Here is an 18,930-nt window from a genome sequence, read left to right on the forward strand (position 1 = left end):
TAAAATGTAAGGTTTGACCTTGGCTCTGGACTGAAGTAACTATTTATAGTACTTTATATAAATTGATACTCAAGTGATTGAGTGAGAACTGCCTTTACTGCCTTGAAGACTAGCTGTGTTTGGGATTTCTGGGGATGAGGGAGGAAATCTGGCTTCCCTTCTGGTTGATGGAGCTACACTCTGGGTTAATTTTAGTTCATGAGAGGGCCTGCAGGCAGTTTGGCTGGGCTTGGAAGCAGAAGAAACAGAGTTCATGCATTTAGACTCCTACTGGTTGAGTTTTGGCTTCCCTGCAGAGCCAGGACTTTTTTTTTTTTTTTTTAATTGATTCATTCAGAATGCAGTTCTTGGAACTGAGGTTGAAGTCCTAGTTCAGTGCTTCACAAACCATGGCTGCTAATGGCCTGCATTTGATTTCTAAGTGGAGAGATGATGAATTTCTGCTGAGGGCTTGTTGGTGGATTCTGACAGTCTACTTTTTTCTCCCTGTTTCTAGCTGCCAGTTTGTGGTGTCTGAAGACCAAGACTACACAGTTCATTTTGCTGATCCTGATACCTTAGTCAACTGGGACTTTGTGGAACAAGTGGTGAGTAGCTCAGCTAAACTTAAAAGCTGATAGTGGAGAGAGAACTAAAAGGGACATGGCAGCTTTTGGTTGGGTTAACTGCTGAGCTCCCTTTCTCCCTGGTCTTCCTGTAATCTTTTCCCAGAGATCAGTCCTGGTTTCACCTAGAGTTCGTTTTGTGCTGATTGGCACTAGCTTTCAGGACTGGATGTTGGAGGGCTCTAGTCTATAGGATAAAAACAGTCCTGTCCACTACCTTCTTTCTCCTGGAAGCAAGTAACCAAGGGAATATGAGAACCCTTCTGACCCAGGATGGGCTCATTACATGGACACTGCTTTGTTGGTAGCCATTTGTAGTAATCAGTATCAGGCCTTGTGACAGGTGAATGAGCCACACATATATACCAAGCCATTGCTGCATTTGTCTTTTATTGAAGTTATGGGCTCTGGGTATGCCCTTGACATTCTTAGGTTATGTGATGTAGAGTAACCTTTCAGAATGATAGCCTGGACTCCCATTCCTGTGAAAATTCATAAAATCATCTGAGAATGATATAGAAGGGCCTATGAAAGTTAAGTTCTGTAAGCATTGGTTTAAAAAAAAAGGACGTATATGAAATGGAGGTCTCATTGACACCCCCATTGGAAATTCCCAGCACATTACTTCTAGGCCCTTATTATGCCTTTACATATATATGCGTCCATATAAATTTTTGTTGTTGTTGTTGTTGTTGCTATTTCTTGGGCCGCTCCCGCGGCATATGGAGGTTCCCAGGCTAGGGGTCTAATCGGAGCTGTAGCCGCCAGCCTACACCAGGGCCACAGCAAAGCGGGATCCGAGCCGCATCTGCAACCTACACCACAGCTCACGGCAACGCCGGATCGTTAACCCACTGAGCAAGGGCAGGGACCGAACCCGCAACCTCATGGTTCCTAGTCGGATTCGTTAACCACTGCGCCACAACGGGAACTCCCCTAAATTTTTTTCTGTAAACGGGATCATATATGGATTTCATCATTTTTTTCCCTTTGATGACAACCTCCCCAAATACTTTTATATTGTAGTTTTTAACTGCTATTGTAGTTTGTTTCCTTAGTGGTTGGCTTGAAGTGCTGTTGTACATACATCTGCACTGTTGAACAATTTTATGATGTGTTGAGTTAGATGTATAGGGATGAGGGATAGGAGGATAGGCTTTAACATTGACTGTCCTTCGTCAGTTCTGAAAGCAGTTTATTTTGTGGTGGCATTTTGTTTCAGCGCATTTGTAGCCATGAAGTGCCATCTTGTCCAATATGCCTATACCCACCTACTGCAGCCAAGATAACCCGTTGTGGACACATCTTCTGTTGGGCATGCATCCTGCACTATCTTTCACTGAGTGAGAAGACCTGGAGTAAATGTCCCATCTGTTATAGTTCTGTGCACAAGAAGGATCTTAAGAGGTAAGGTGGGGATTTACTAGATTAGATTGTAGTCTGCTAGCTCCTTGCCCTGCTACATATAAATGTCTGTTTACAGTGTTGTTGCCACAGAATCACGTCAGTATGTTGTTGGTGATACAATTACAATGCAGCTGATGAAGAGGGAGAAAGGAGTGTTGGTGGCCTTGCCTAAATCCAAGTGGATGAATGTAGACCATCCTATACATCTTGGAGGTGAGTTTGGTTATTTTGGGGGCAGATAATGGTGGGTATACTCTTTAAGGTTACTTGAATGTTTCTTTCTACTATAAGAAATTCAGCTTTTCAGCAGTTATTTCTAGCATTTCCAGATTAGTCCTAGGATTCCAGTAGATTGGGGTGGAATTTTCAGAAAGTTTTTTTTTTTTTGCGGTCACACCTGCACCTTATGGAAGTTCCTGGGCTAGGGGTCGAATTGGAGCTGCAGCTGCCAGCCTATAACATAGCCACAGCAACACCAGGTCCAAGCTGCAACTGTGAGCTACACTGCAGCTTTCGGCAATGCCAGATCCTTAACCTACTGACTGAGGCCAGGGATCCAACCCACATCCTCATAAATACTAGTCCGGTTCTTAACCCACTGAGCCACAATGGGAACTCCCAGAAAGTGGTTTTAACTCTTGGTTTCAAGTTTGGCTCAGTTGTAAAATGAAAAATTAAAATACATATAAGGCTTTGTTGAATAATGGTCTAACGCTGCCCAGTTATGGGGATTCCACAGTTAGCCAGTCTTGGCACCTGTCATCAAGGAATTTGATGGACTAATTTCTTGGAAGAAACACTGACAGCCGGTGCCTACAGTGAGGGAAATGTGCAAGGGGTTGTAATCTCAGTATTCCAAATGGAAATGAGCATTGGATTAAAATAGCATTTCAAATTCTGGGCAAAAGAGATTTTTCAGTTCTGGTTGTGGCTTAGCGGTAACAAACCTGACTAGTATCCATGAGAACTCGAATTTGATCCCTGGCCTTGCTTAGTGGATTAAGGTTCTGGTGTTGCCGTAAGCTGCAGTGTAGGTTGCAGATGTGGCTGGGATCTGTGTTGTGGCTGTGGTGTAGGCCCACAGCTACAGCTCTGATTCACTCCCTAGCCTAGGGACTTCCATATGCCACAGGTGCAGCCCTAAAGAGACAAAAAAAAAAAAAAAAAAAAGAAAAGACTTTTCAAAAATAGTATTGAAATAGTTGATTGTTACAGGAAAAAATAGCATTAGATCCCTATCTCATGCTGTTTATGAAAATCAATTCCTAGAGTTCCCTGGTGGGTCAGCAGGTTAAGGATCCAGCGTTGTCACAGCTGTGACTCTGGTTAGTGTGCATGTTCGGTCCCTGGCCTGGGAAATTATGCATGCTATGGATGTAGCCCAAAAAAAAAAAAAAAAAATCAATTCCTGATGGATTGAACTAAATGTAACAAAATCCAAAACTTCTTTAAAAGTTTTTTTTAATTAATTTTTTTCTTTCTGTCTTTTTAGGGCCATACCCGCAGCATATGGAGGTTCTCCAAATTCCCAGCATATGGAAGCTAGGGGTCAAATCGGAGCTGTAGCCTCTGGCCTACACCAATGGCTGCGACCTACACCACAGCTCACAGCAATGCCAGATCCTTAACCCACTGAGGGAGGCCAGGGATAGAACCTGCGTCCTCATGGATGCTAGTCAGTGCTGAGTCACGAAGGGAACTCTAAAATCCAAAACTTTTAAAAGAAAACATAAGATATTTTTATAAATCCTTAGGTTTTTACCTAGATGGATTTTTGAATCACACTGAAACCATAAAAGGAAAGATTGGTTAATTTGATTTTATAAGAATAAGATCTGGAGTGTGTGGCTCAGAGGATTAAGAACTTGATGTTATGCCCCGTGGGAGTGGCCCAAAGAAATAGCAAAAAAGACCAAAAAAAAAAAAAAGAACTTGATGTTGTCTCTCCGAGGATCTGGGTTTGATCCCTGGCCTCACTCTGTCAAAGACCTGGCGTTGCCACAAGCTGTTGTGTAGGTCACAGATGTGGCTTGCATCCAGTGTTGCCATGGTGTGGCATAGGCCTGCAGCTACAGTTTTGGTTCAGCTCCTTACATAGAACTTGCATATGCCACAGGTGTAGCCATAAAAAAAAGAACTGATAAGACTTTTGAAAGTCAACAGGTGATAAATAAACTTAACAGAAAATTTACATAAAGATTATTATCCAGAACATACAGGTGTTTTATAAATTAGGTTGTCTAGTAGAAGAATAGGCTGGTAAGGTACTTAAGGTATTCTTTAGACTTAATGCTGTTACATACTTAATAGACAGCAGTATAGTGTAAACATAACTTTAATGTGCACGGGGAAACCAAAAAATTTGTGTGACCCACTTTATTGTGATTTATCGCTTTATTGCAGTGGAACTGAGCCTGCAGTATCTCTGAGGTATGCCTATACTGAGTTTTGGCAGGGGTGGGGAAATGGGTATTCTTGTTCTGGGTAGGAGTATAAATGAATACAGCCTTTTGTGGGGAGGGTGGGGAGCCACAGATTTGGTAGTCTTTAGAATATGCACACCCTTTGATTCAGCATTTATACTTAAATATCATAAAGAAATCATATGTACCAAGGAGCATGTATAAGGTTTTTTTTGTTACAATATAATAGAAATTGGCAATAACTTAATGTTCCACAAGAAACTTATTGGAGTATATCATGCTGTTGAACATTACATAAAAATGAAAGGGATCTGTGTATTAACCTTCTGAAAAATTTTATGACACACTGAGTGAAAAACAGACTGCAGGACAGAGTTTACATTTTATCATTTATGACAAGCCTTTAACTTATGAACATGGATATATAAATGTATAGAAAAAGGTGTGGAAGACATTCAGATTTGTAAACGGTTGTCTCTGGGTAGGTAGTAGGTTGGGAGGGTGGGGGAACAGTGTTTCAAGGGTTTCTCAAAAGATTACATAGTTTTAAGCTTTTTTTAAAGTCCGCAAAATATGAGGAAGGAAAGTAAATAAATCCCCCATGATCCTTTTACCCAGAAGTACCCCCAGGTTTTAATTGTGGAGCTTTTGTTTTAGGCTGCACCCATGGCATGTGGCTAGGGATTGAACCTGCCCCACAGCAGTGATCTGAGCCACAGCAATGACAGTGCTGAATCTTTAATCTGCTAGGCCACCAGGGAACTCCAAGTTTGTTTTTTTTCCCCTATGTGTGTATATTTTTGTGAGGTTTGGGTTGTTTTCTTGTTTGGCATCTGTTTTTTTCCCCTTGTAATGTGGATATTTCTCCAGGTTGCTAAATGCCTCCTTAGAAAAAGCATTTTTAATGTCTGCAGAATTCTCTTTAATGAATTATCAATAAATTATCATCATGTTATTAACTGTTTCTTCATTGTACTTAATGGTTGGTTGCAGCTTTCCTGATACTAAAGATAAGTCTGTAATTAATGAACATTGTTTGGTTTTTTTTTTTTTTTCCCCTCCATCTTTGGTTTTCTTAGGATAGATTCCTTGTGTTCTGGGATCAGAGTTATAAACTTTAAGTTCATTGCTAAAAGTCTATCTTCACCTTAGGAAAAAAAGCTGTGTATGAAAGTTCCTATTTAGGAGTTCCTGTCATGGCTCAGCGGAAATGAATCTGACTAGTATCCATGAGGATGCAGGTTTGATCCCTGGCCTTGCTCAGTGGGTTAAGGATGCGGTGTTGCCATGAGCTGTGGTGTAGGTCTCAGACGCAGCTTGGATCCTGAGTTGCCGTGGCTCTGGCCTAGGCCAGCAGCTGCAGCTCCAATTGGACCCCTAGCCTGGGAACCTCCATATGCCGCGGGTGCGGCCCTAAAAGGACAGAAGACCAAAAAAAAAAAAAAAAGAAAACAAAAAACAAACCAACCAAAAAAAACTTCCTATTTAGCCAACATAGTCATGAGCTTTTGAGTTTTGCATTCTTGTGATCAGGTTGGCTTTCTCGTAGATGAACAGCACAGCCAGTACTCCAAATTGCTTCTGGCCTCTAAGGAGCAGGTGCTGCACCGGGTGATTCAGGAAGAGAAGGCGGCACTAGAGCAGCAGCTGGCAGAGGAGAAGCACACTCCCGAGTCCTGCTTTATCGAGGCAGCTATCCAGGAGCTCAAGGTGAGATGATGCCTGGAAATGGAACTGGGTGGCAGGCAATAGTTCCTTCAACCCCACCTTTAAGATAACAAGCTGGGAATGGCTAAAAAAGCTGATTTGCTCTGGGCTTTGGCGATAGGAGGGAGTGGTTGATCTAGTAGTAGTAAAATAACTGAGACACTGGAGGTCCTTAGGTTAGCAGTGTTCTTAGTTAGTCAAGGTAGGGAGACAATTGGGTTTATTTATTTATTTATTTATTTATTTTAAACCTTTTTTTTTTTTTTTTTGTCTTTTTTTTGTTGTTGTTTTGTTGTTGTTGTTGTTGTTGCTGCTATTTCTTGGGCCGCTCCCGCGGCATATGGAGGTTCCCAGGCTCTAGGGGTTGAATCGGAGCTGTAGCCACCGGCCTATGCCAGAGCCACAGCAACGTGGGATCCGAGCCGCGTCTGCAACCTACACCCTAGCTCACGGCAACGCCGGATCGTTAACCCACTGAGCAAGGGCAGGGACCGAACCCGCAACCTCATGGTTCCTAGTCGGATTCGTTAACCACTGCGCCACGACAGGAACTCCTGGGTTTATTTTTGAAGATATTTTATTTGAGGGACATTGTGGAGAGATTATTATGGCCTATCCAGCAGGCTTTTCCAATACCTGCTGAGGATTTTAGAGCAGCAAGTATTACTCAAATATAGAATTTCCTAGGTCCTATGTCCTTTCTAGTAGGGTTTCTTAAAGTTTAACAAGCATTCGAATCACTGGTTGTTGAGCTCCATCCTGAGATTGATTCAGTAGGTCTAGGCTTAGTAAGCTTAAAAATTTGCATTATAACAAGTTGCAGAATGGTTCTGATGCTGCTCATCCCCAAATCACATTTGAGAATCATTGATCTTATTACAACAGTGAAAGCCCTCACTTAATGAGTGATTGGCATGTGACAGACCCTGTGCTGAGGTACTGTACATTTATCTCACTTAAGCATATATCCTAGTGTGATAGATAGAACTATCTCCTTTCATGGAGGAAGAAGTGGAGTCACAGGTAATTTACTTGAAGACATATAACTTTTATTAGTGAAGCTGGTATTTGAAATTCTATCTCTGAATGATACGGATGTCCTCTTTGGGCAGGGTTCTGTGTATTTACTTTTTTTTTCTGTAGTGCAGGACATTTGTCTAGATGCATTTCAGGGAGAAGAAAAGCTCCATAGAAGTAGAACGTCCAGGTTGAGGTGGAGGTTGCCCAAACCCTTGTCTCCTGCATTGGGGCTCTCTCTCTAAGCATAGTTTGTAAAAACTAGAAGACTAGTTCTGTGTTCTTTAATTTCTGTCCAGGGAGCTTCTGAGGAGTGTTGTCATTGTTGTTAGAGATGCTAAGCAAAATACCATCCCATTTAAGTACCAGATGCCTTTGCGTCTTGTTTCCCTTAAAGGTTGAGAATTTTAAGTACCTAGACCCTTCCTTGTTGCCTTTAAATTTTGCTCCTGTTGAGAAAGGTCATTGTAAACTTTTGCCCTTCAGACTAAGTATGTTTCTGGAAACAGCTTTCTCTGGTTTTCTCTCTGGTGGTCTAGACTCGGGAAGAGGCTCTGTCAGGATTGGCTGAAAGCAGAGAGGCGGTCACTGGTGTCGTGGCTGCTTTGGAACAACTGGTGCTGATGGCTCCCTTGGAGAAGGAGTCTCTTTTTCAACCCAGGAAGGTTAGTGTCCTTGTTACACCAAAATGGCTGCCATTTTTCAAGTGCTGTTCTCCAGCTGGTAGGCCCTGCTAGGAGATCTGAACTTTTGGGGGAGAAGAGGGAACTATAAGTATTTTGTATGTGCTTAGTAGTTAAATCAGCGATGTTAAATCAGTGAATGTCACAGCCAAGATAAACCCATGAGAGGTAGGTTCCTGTGCTGCCTTGCCACTTGTTCTTTCTGTGACCTACAGTTTGTCTCAACAGGGTGTGCTAGAATATCTGTCTGCTTTTGATGAAGAAACCACCGAGGTTTGTTCTCTGGGCGCTCCTTCTCGTCCTCTTGCTCTCCCTCTGGTAGAGGAAGAGGAAGCAGTGTCTGAACCAGAGCCCGAGGGGTCATCAGAGGCCTGTAATGACTTGGAGTTAGCAGAAGACAGTCTTGGAGAGGGGACCATTTGTGCCGAGTCCAGCCAGCAGGAACCTGTCACCAAGCCAAGCATCACACACCTGAGCAGCTCTCCTTGTTACTACTTTTACCAAGGTGAGCCTCCCTGAGGAGGAGGGCTGGGTTGCCACTTAAAGTTGCAGAGAAGTGACCTGGCTCTCTAAGTAGAAGGAGGTATTGCCTCTAGATCTGGGGTGCTTGGGTCCGTTGTGCCTTGCAGCTTGGGGAGGGAGAGTTAGGCCTGGTATAAGGAGGGCCCTGCTTGAGGACTGGCCAAGACTGCTGTGTGATAGAGCCACTTGTCTTCAGCGGAGGATGGGCAACACATGTTCCTACACCCTGTGAATGTGCGCTGCCTTGTGCGGGAGTATGGCAGCCTGGAGCAGAGCCCTGAGAAAATCTCGGCCACGGTGGTGGAGATCGTTGGTTACTCCATGTCTGAGGTAAGGATCTGCTTTGGAGGTGGAGGGTTGGGGAGTGGCATTAACCTAATCTCTTTGCAGGGGGGGTCTAGCTGATTCAGATTCACAGACCTTCAAGGCCTTTAGTTTTTCCCCTGGCAGCACAGCAGGATTAAGGCTCTAGCATTGGCACTGCTGTGGTGTGGGTTCATTCCCTGGCTCAGGAACTTTGGCATGCTGTGGGCACAGCCAAAAAATAAAAGGCCTTTAGTTTTTGTGTTTTTAAGTCTTTTTGTTAGTGACGGTCCCTGTGAATTTTTGGAAAGTTAAAATGGTGCTCCCTTGCCATACTGACTGGTCAGTCACCATTGCTATCTGTATCACTGGTTCATTTATTGTGGTTTGGGAATAGAGATACCTCCTGCTTTTATTAGAGATAAATTTGTTTCTCTTTCTCCTTATTGCTTGGGAGACATGGTCAAGAAAACATAAAGTCCTTGAAGGCTTTAAGCTAGTTTACACAGCTTGGTATGAAATTTTGGCTTAGTAGATAGCTGTGAAATATTGTCTGGTAATTTACATATGTGAATTTTTGCCCTTTGAGATTTACCATTGTACCAATCACAGATTTGTTATGAATATTGTGTTTAGAGACTTTAAGTACTCTAAAATTTCCATCAAACATGCAGAAAAAGAATAAAAAGAAAATTAAATTGATGGGCTTCTTAATAACTATGAGGCCAGCAGGGCACTCCCAGTGGGCTTCATTTTTTTATTGTTTTAGGCCAGATTTTGTCCAGTAGGGAGATCTGCTTTATCTGCCTTCCTAATTAGCATTAATTCTATCAGTGGTTCCCAGATTTTTTTTTTTTTTTTTTTTTTGCCAGCCAGTAACTCATCTTCCTTATCCCCCTCCCCCACTGTCAGTCATAGTTCTCCAGAAAATCAGAAACAGCTGATCATTTATTACCAGGCTCAGTTAATTCATTTGCACAAACCAAAAAAACTGCTTTTAGTTGCTGTTTCTATCTTACTGTAGGTTGACAGTTTCTGTTCAGCTTTTCAAAATGGTGATAACTTGAACACTATCGTTAGAGCCCAGTGCATCTGAGAATGTGTATTATACTGCTGGACATCTGAGGTGGGAACCTCTGCTCTGAGTTTGGCCTGGTCTTAGTTGAGTGTCAGTCCCTCTTCCCTTGTAGGATGTTCGACAGCGTCATAGGTACCTCTCTCACTTGCCGCTCACCTGCGAGTTCAGCATCTGTGAACTGGCTTTGCAGCCTCCTCTAGTCTCCAAGGAAACACTAGAGATATTCTCAGGTGAGAGAGTGCCTCAACTTTGCTTCCCTTTATAGTGGGGTTCAGGGATTCTTGTGACTAGAATGTAGTCTAAAAAGTGTAGGAGGGGCCACTGCGGGGAGGTTGCTCAGCAGGCCGCCTGGGTGTCTGGGCAATCCACAGGCTGCAGCGAGGGCCGCGATGACAGATTACGGCAAGGAGCAGCACAACAAGCTGGAGGCTCTGGAGTCCATCTACCCTGACTCCTTCACAGTATTATCAGAAAATCCACCCAGCTTCACCATTACTGTGACATCTGAGGCTGGAGAAAATGATGAAACTGTCCAGATTTCCCTCAAGTTTACATACAGTGAAAAATATCCAGATGAAGCTCCCCTTTATGAAATTTTCTCCCAGTTAAATCTAGAAGATAATGATGTCTCAGACATTTTACAATTATTAGCGTTACAGGCAGAAGAAAACCTTGGTATGGTGATGATCTTTAGTGACAGCTGTGCAAGAAAAATTAAAATAGGTCAAATAAAAACTAGAAGAGAAGAAGAAAAGAAACATAAAAAGAAGCAGAGGAAGCTGAAAGGCAATTATTCCATGGCACTCCTGTGACAATTGAGAATTTCTTGAGTTGGAAGGCCAAGTTTGATGCAGAACTCTTGGAAATTAAAAACAAACAGGAGTTCCCATCGTGGTGCAGTGGTTAACGAATCCGACTAGGAATCATGAGGTTGTGGGTTCGATCCCTGGCCTTGCTCAGTGGGTTAAGGATCCGGCGTTGCCATGAGCGGTGGTGTAGGTTGCAGACGCAGCTCGGATCCTGCGTTGCTGTGGCCATGGTGTAGGCCAGAGGCTACAGCTCCAATTAGACCCCTAGCCTGGGAACTTCCATATGCCACGGGAGCAGCCCAAGAAATGGCAAAAAGACAAATAAATAAATAAAAAGAAACGAATGAAAGAAGAAGACCAATCAGGAAAAAATAAATTAAGTGGGAGACAGCTATTTGAAACAGATCATAATCTTGATCTATCTGATATCCAGTTCTTGGAAGATGCTGGAAACAACGTGGAGGTAGATGAGTCTTTGTTCCGGGAAATGGATGACTTGGAGCTGGGGGATGATGAGGACGATCCAGACTACAATCCTGCTGACCCCGAGAGTGACTTAACCAATTAATGGACTGTCCCTTTCTGCCACAGCATCTGTGGCTATGCTGAGAGGGTGTTGATGTTCCTTTATTTTTTCTAAGAAAAAATAATTTTCAAGAGAATATTCTTCTGATAGCTTTTATCATTGAACTTAATAAACTGATCTTAAAATTTAAAAATAAATAAATAAAAAACGTAGGAGGAAATAAGCTGTGTCATGAGTCTCAGAATCTCCCAGTGATATTCATCCAGTCCATTTGGGCCACTCCTGTCCCCTTAGCTTTAGCCAGCTGGGTGGAGTTAATGGCCAGGTTGTCCTGGGTCTGCCTCCTCACGACCTCACTGATCCACAGATGACATTGAGAAGAGGAAGCGTCAGCGTCAGAAGAAAGCCCGGGAGGAACGCCGCCGAGAGCGCCGGATTGAGATGGAGGAGAACAAGAAACAGGGCAAGTGTAAGTTTAAGAAAGCTCATCTTGGAGTTCTTTTATTGGACAGTGGGTTAAGGATCTAGCGTTGTCCACTTCAGCAGCTTGGGTCGCTGCTGTGGTGCGGGTTTGTTCCCTGGCCTGGAATTTCCATATGCCATGGGCATAGCCAAAAATAAAAAACACTCATCTTTGACGAATACAACTGTGTATCATTGTACATCAGCTCTATGCCTGGGCCTAGGAGCCAGACTGCTTAGGGTTGTATCTCAGCTCTGTTACTTGCTTTCTTCAACTCTTACAAATGTGAGTTGTGAGAGTCCCTCTTTCATAGGCTTACCTGAGAATTAATGAGTTAATGCTGGTCAGAGTGCATAGCACATAGTTGGGAGTAAGATTAAGTTCATCCTCCACATAGTGGGTGAAAAAAACCTGGGGGGCAGAGAGGGAAATTGGAGACCTGCTAAATGCCGGAGATAACTGTCCCAATGTGTTCCCTGGATAGGTTATTGGCCTCACCTTTGACTCTTTGGGGGCATCTATACATGGCACATCTGCCAGGAGACTGAAATAGTAGAAAGCTGTTGACAAACTAGGAAATAAATGCAGGAAGTTAGATTTGAGCTCTTTCATACTATTAAGTATTAATTATTGATCTGGTTCTTTTTTTTTTTTTTTTTTTTTTTAAGGGCCGCAATTACGGTGTATGGAGGTTCCCAGGGTAGGGGTAGAATTGGAGCTACAGCTCCTGGCCTGCGCCATAGCCACAGCAACACCAGACCCGAGCAGCTTCTGCAACCTACACCACAGCAGTGCCAAATCCTTAACCCACTGAGCGAGGCCAGGATTGAACCTGCAACCTCATGGTTCCTGGTTGGATTCGTTTCTGCTGTGCCACGACAGGAACTCTATATTGATCTGGTTCTTTCTTTCTTTCTTTATTTTGTCTTTTTACCGTTTCCAAGGCCGCTCCCTCAGCATATGGAGGTTCCCAGGCTAGGGGTCCAATTGGCGCTGTAGCCGCCGGCCTACGCCAGAGCCACAGCAACACAGGATCTGAGCTGCGTCTGTGACCTACACCACAGCGCATAGCAACGCCGGATTCTTAACCCACTGAGCAAGGGCAGGGATCGAACCTGCAACCTCATGGTTCCTAGTCAGATTCGTTAACCACTGAGCCACAACGGGAACTCCTGATCTGGTTCTTTAACATGAGCTTCATTAAACCCAGGATCGTGTGACCTGAGGGCCTAATTAATCTCCAGAAAACAAGGAATCGAGTTCTTGGCTAGTAAAAGGACTTAACTATTTTGACTCCATATCATATAGTAAAGATAAACTTTACTTCTTCAACTGGCATAAGTATACAGCTGGCATCCCAGTGTTGTGTGCTATTTGGCACAAGTCCTAAACATTTGAGAAAAGTGATGTTTGAGGAATAAAGATTTTTTTGTTTTAACTTTTTAATATGGAAGTATTCAAACACAAGTATAGAGAATAGTACAATAAACCCCAAGATTTATCACCCAGTTTCAACTGTGAATAGTTAGAACAAGGCTTTTATATTAAAGACATGAATTGACAATTATTATTAATTTGGGTTTTAAAGCTCTGTCTATATCCTTCAGACCCCTGGGGGATTCACCCTAGTTGTCCACAACTGTTGAAAAAGATTTGAGGAATTCTGTAATTGGGCCTACCATTTTTGTCTTTCCTTTGCAGATCCGGAAGTCCACATTCCCCTAGAGAATCTACAGCAGTTTCCTGCCTTCAATTCCTATACCTGCTCCTCCGATTCTGCTTTGGGTCCCACCAGCACTGAGAGCCATGGGGCTCTCTCACTCTCTCCTCTTAGCAGAAGTCCGGGTTCCCAAGCAGGTAAATAGAGTTGGGATTTATGAAGTTGACCATCAGCCACAGACCTTAAGCAAAGACCTAGTGTCTGAATTTACAGTGTTGACCTACTTGGTGGGGTCTTTTGGTGACTAAACCTTATTTGGGTAGTTGATGTATTCTTGAGATACATCAAATTCTTGCCATTTATTTCACCTTTCCATTGGCTATACTGGCTACCTTATGCCCTGCTAGCTTTCAAAAATCTCAAGGTAGCTTCATACATCAGCATGGTTAAACCTAGATTCTTCTCTGCAACTCAGCTGTTTTATATCTAGTTTCTACCTTTGGGATACTCCCCCTGTATGTGTAAACATCTATATATGTGTCTTCTTATTGTGGCATTGTTTATGATGGGGAGAAGCATACAAAGTCTGCTGCTTAGGGAAATGGCTAAATTATAGCATTTATACTATGAAATTCTTTACACCTATTGAAAAGGGAAACAGCTTTCTTTCTGAATTAATAGGTAGACCTTTACGATAAAAGGGAATTGTAGAACGAAATGAAACACTATTTTTGGGTTATAAAAACCCGCACAAGGAGTTCCCATCGTGGCACAGCAGAAATGAATCCGACTATGAACCACGATCAACATTTTGGGTTTGATCCCTGGCCTTGCTTAGTGGATTAAGGGTCTGGCATTGCTGTGAGCTGTGGTGTAGCTCACAGACATGGCTCCGATCTGGCATTGCTGTGGCTGTGACATAGGCTGGCAGCTGTAGCTCTGATTAGACCCCTAGCCTGGGAGTCTCTATATACTGCAAATGTGGCCCTAAAAAGCAAAAAAAAAAAAAAAAAAAAAAAAAAACCCAAACACCCACATGAAACAGTGGGTGTTTATATATCTAAATGTATAGAAAAATATTGGGATGATTGTTTTCCAAATCAGTGAAAGTGTTCCACTCTAGGGAGTAAGATCAGGATTGAGAAGTTGTTGAAAGAGGCCTTCAGCCTTGTAAAAATATATATGTTTTAATATATAGATAGGATGTATTAATGTGTTATGAAATTAAACACTTAGGAGTTATAGGACTTCCTCCTGTGTCTCAGTGGTAACAAACCTGATTAGTATTCATGAGGACGTGGGTTTGATCCCTGGCCTCACTCAGAGGGTTAAGGATCTGGCATTGCTGTGAGCTGTGGTGTAGGTTGCAGACACGGCTCCAATCTGGCATTGCTGTAGCTGTGCCATAGGCCGGCAGCTGCAGCTCCAGTTTGACCCCTAGCCTGGGAACTTCTGTATGCCAAAGGTGAGGCCCTAAAAAGCAAAAAAAAAAAAAAAGTTATAATGTCAGAAGGCTATCTTTTCTAATCTTTATCCACCCAGCAGATAGTTTTTGTCCAACATTTTCAACAAAATGCCCAAGATCAGAATATTTAAAACTTTAGTGACCCTTGTGATCATTGCAAAATGTGTCTATCACTTTGCAGATGTAGGAGCCTGAGACTAAGGCAGGGACTTAGTGGCAGGGACTGGGACTAGAATCTGGATCTTGAGGGCTACACAACCATTATGCTCTTCAATTTAACTAAGAAAAGAGCTGCTGTACAAAGGAACATGCCAAAACATTGAGTGCATCACCTGTGATATAAAGATTGTGTTTTCACACATTGGTTTTTCTGAAGGTATGTAGGCTTTAATGTATTTAAACAATTGGATGGTCCTAGGAATAAAAGTACTGCACAGCCCTGGCTGACTGGAAAGGCATAAATGGGCCTTTCCCTCTCGGCCATGATCAGGGCAGTGGGTAGACGTGTATAAAACTTTCAACTCTAGGTTAGAAAGGATGGAGAAGACTATTACCTAGGGAGTTTCAGAAGAATGCTTGCATCTTGCTGGATTTTTTTGATGTGTATGTTTTGGATTCTAACTGAATATTCCCAGGTCATAGACATCTGTTAATTTGTACAAAGGCTGAGCTGATTATATTTTCTCTCTTTCCTGGAGCTTTTTCATCCATATAAAACCAGTCCCTGACAGTCCAGTACCTAGGCCTTAAAAGCCAACTGATGAGGAAAGGGTTTTTCTTACTGTTTTTGCTATGCCTTCTTGTTACTGTAACTGTGAAATTTTTCTCTCCCTATACTGATCACTTGTGTGAACAGTAGGCCATGTTCTTTTTTTCTGAGAACATGGCAGGGTTGAAGATGGATCAAGGTTAGCTTTTCGAGGCAGGGTTGGTAATTGTCCAGACCTGATTCTGATTCAGGGTTCATCTCTTTTCTCTTACTAACGGGACCCTAACTCTTTGGAACTTGACTTGTATAATTAGGTCTCTGTTTCCCTTTCAGACTTTCTCCTGACCCCTGTGTCACCCACTGCCAGTCAGGGCAGTCCTTCATTCTGCGTTGGGAGTCTGGAAGAAGACTCTCCCTTCCCTTCCTTTGCCCAGGTAAATCCTTTGCTTGTGAAGCAGCCCAAGGGTACTTAACATGAACTCTGCTGCTTGTTCTTTCTGGCAATCCCTTTGTTGGAGCAGGGGAGATTTACAGACTGATGTTGCACTGACTCTTAATCATGGAAGGCTTTTTTTTTTAAGAGGGGAGCTCATGGATTTAGTCACAGATATTACCATGGACTTAACAGGGAATGAGGCCAAGAGTAGCTGAAGAAGAATCAGAGTTTTAATTATTTAACAAATCATTAAATACTTGTGTATTGAGCACTGTTTCAGGGGCTAGAGGTATATGTCAGTCTGTTTTAACTGGTCCTTGGTTCTAGGACCTCTCATTCAGGTGGTATATATCTGTAGCATATAATAAAACCATTCTTCTTACTTTGGGAAGGGAAAGGTTGTCCTGGTTATCCTATAACTAGCCAAACCAGCTTTCTTGGGGAGGTGAATTGGAGGCAACATTAGGCTAATGAGAGTCGATGACAAATCAGTGCTGATTTTTATAACAAGCAAACCCTCATCATTCCTACGTTCAGGTAACTGAGGAAGATGGACAGACAGTTCAACAAAGCACCCCCATAAGAAGTTAGTATTCACTTCTTTGGAGCTAGTTTGGAATCATTAGGTTAACAGTTCTGTAGAGCAGTTATTTGATATGGATGCTTCTCACGTAAAAATGGCAGTTCATGCATGCTGAGAAATGAGCAGAAATTGAACTTTGATGAGGAGAATCCTTAAAGTCAAGGAGGATGAAATAATTGAGAGCAATCCTGAAAATGAACTGCTAGGTTTCAGAGGTTATAAGCAAGTGACCTAATTTTTATTGCCATTGCTATTTGCTTTTTTCAACTTTTTATTTTGAAAAACCTCAAACTTAAACAAGTTGAAAGACTAGTATAATGAACACTCATACCTTCCTACTGGATTACCTATTGTTACTAATTTACTAGCTTTCTCTTTTTTTTTTCCTATATTGAAACTAAGTTACAGACTTCATGAATGACACTTCATTACTAAATAGTTGGGAAATACATGTACCTAAAATGACATTCTCCTGTAAAACCACAATTATTTTTATCACATAGAAAACAATCAACTGATTTTTTTAATAAGATCTAAGATAGCACATATTTCTATTTTCCCATTTGTCTCAGTGTCCTATATTGTTTTCAGTCAGGTCTAACCAAAGATGATTCATTGCATTTACTTTGTCAAGTCTCTTTAGTCTCCTTTGATACATAACAGTTCCTCTGGCTTATGGTTTATTTTAACCTGTGGCATGGAATTTTTTGGGGGGCGGGGGGGGTGGCCTTGTCTAGGGCCGCTCCTGAGGCATTATGGCAGTTCCCAGGCTAGGGGTCTAATCGGAGCTGTAGCCGCCAGCCTTGGCCAGAGCCACGGCAACTCAGGATCCAAGCTGCGTCTGAGACCTACACCACAGCTCATGGCAACACCGCATCCTTAACCCACTGAGCAAGCCCAGGGATCGAACCTGCAACCTCATGGTTCCTAGTCGGATTCGTTAACCATTGAGCCATGATGGGAACTCCGGCATGGGTATCTTTGAAGCATCCAAGCCAGTTGTTTTATAGATTGTCCTACAGTTGGATTTGTCTGATTTGTTTCTTCATGAGTGAATTCAGATTAAACATAATAAACATCTTGGGTGTTCCTGTTGTGGTGCATTGGCATTGTCTCTATGGCTGCAAGGGTTTGATCCCCAGCCTGGGGCAGTGGGTTACAGCTCTGGCATTGCCACAACTGTGACATATAATATAGTTTGCAGCTGTGGATCATATTTGATCCCTGGCCTGGAAATTTCCGTATGCCATGGGTGTGGCCAAAAATAGAATAAGTAAATGTAAACATTTTTGGCAAGAGTTAAGTGTAGGTGATACATCCTTTCTTTCTTTTTTTCTTTTTGTTTTTTTAGGGCCACACCCATGGCATATGGAGGTTCCCAGGCAGGGGGTCTAAATTGGAGGTACAGCTGCCGGCCTACACCGCAGCCATCTTGAAATGCCAGATCTGAGCCGTGTCTGTGACCTACACCACAGCTCATGGTAACGCTGGATCCTTAACCCCGAGTGAGGTCAGGGATCGAACCTGCAACCTAGTCGGATTTGTTTTTGCTGTGCCACAATAGGAACTGCTCTTTTTCTCTCTTTTTTTTTTAATGGCCATATTTATGGCACATGGAAGTTCCTCTGCCAGGGATTGAATCTGCACCTCCGCAGCAACCTGAGCTTCTGCAGTTGGATTCTTAACCCACTGCACCATGATAACTCTGAAGTGATATATCTTAATGATTTTGTAGGAGTAAGATGATTCAGATGGTGTACTATTGGACCCCAATTGCCCAGTGACCAAGGGAGCAGATCATCAAAATGGTACATGGTGCAGAAGGGTTATCAGTGAAATCAGCATCTGGAGTTGCTACAGTGGCTCAGCAGTAATGAACCTGACTAGTATCCATGAGGATGCAGGTTTCATCCTTGGGCTCACTCAGTAGGTTAAGCATCCAGCGTTGCCATGAACTATGGTGTAGGTCGCAGACGTGGCTCAGATCCTGTGTTGCTGTGGCATAGGCCAGCAGCTACAGCTCCGATTTGACCCCTAACCTGGGGTCAAATTTTCAGGGCCACATGTGTGGCCCTATAAAAGCAAAAAAGAAAGGAAGAAAGAAGTCAGTATCTGCCAAACTTACCTTGTATAAAATGTGCAAACGTCACTTTGGAACACATACTTGAGGACAGGCATTCCTACTTGAATCTTGTGGGGCTTGTCTCTTGGTAAGATTCACCCTGCTTTGAGTGGCATTGCAGGTGTGGCAGATGATAGATACTCTGTGGCCCTCAACAAGCTAGTCTGGGCCAAGTGAAGTGAAAAAATTCCCCACTTGGGGTCAGGAGGGATTATTCTGATTTTACTGTACTTGGAGGAATCTGGTCTGTGGCTGGATCTAAAAGTTAATAGTTGGAGCTATTGGAAAAGCAAAGACCGAAAAGTAATTAGGGCTGTGGGAAGCAGTATCAGGGTAAAGTTAAATTGGTTTTCACAGCTTTAAGTAACTGAGGTTTGATAGCCGGGTGGTATGCTTTAAATTTGGAAGGTCC

General features: G+C 42.8%; 2 protein-coding genes across 3 annotated transcripts in view; both read left to right on the top strand.

Moving 5' to 3' along the window:
* Positions 1-18,930, top strand: part of RNF10 (ring finger protein 10) — a 40,760-nt gene that overhangs the window by 19,260 nt on the left and 2,570 nt on the right. For both annotated transcript variants that reach the window (XM_013982944.2, XM_021072518.1), the window contains exons 4-14: positions 497-587; positions 1,828-2,012; positions 2,089-2,225; positions 5,985-6,145; positions 7,699-7,824; positions 8,071-8,347; positions 8,561-8,694; positions 9,858-9,975; positions 11,448-11,549; positions 13,245-13,400; positions 15,711-15,811. In XM_013982944.2, the coding sequence (XP_013838398.1) occupies positions 497-587; positions 1,828-2,012; positions 2,089-2,225; positions 5,985-6,145; positions 7,699-7,824; positions 8,071-8,347; positions 8,561-8,694; positions 9,858-9,975; positions 11,448-11,549; positions 13,245-13,400; positions 15,711-15,811 (1,588 nt within the window). The remainder of the gene's footprint in view (positions 1-496; positions 588-1,827; positions 2,013-2,088; positions 2,226-5,984; positions 6,146-7,698; positions 7,825-8,070; positions 8,348-8,560; positions 8,695-9,857; positions 9,976-11,447; positions 11,550-13,244; positions 13,401-15,710; positions 15,812-18,930) is intronic.
* Positions 9,982-11,441, top strand: LOC102166523 (RWD domain-containing protein 1-like). The gene is given in 3 exon segments (XM_013982945.2): positions 9,982-10,504; positions 10,507-10,612; positions 10,885-11,441. Coding segments are annotated over 3 exon segments (714 nt in total). The 5' UTR covers positions 9,982-10,134; the 3' UTR covers positions 11,123-11,441.

Source organism: Sus scrofa, chromosome 14, assembly GCF_000003025.6.
Source record: "Sus scrofa isolate TJ Tabasco breed Duroc chromosome 14, Sscrofa11.1, whole genome shotgun sequence".
In the NCBI taxonomy this organism is placed as follows: domain Eukaryota; kingdom Metazoa; phylum Chordata; class Mammalia; order Artiodactyla; family Suidae; genus Sus; species Sus scrofa.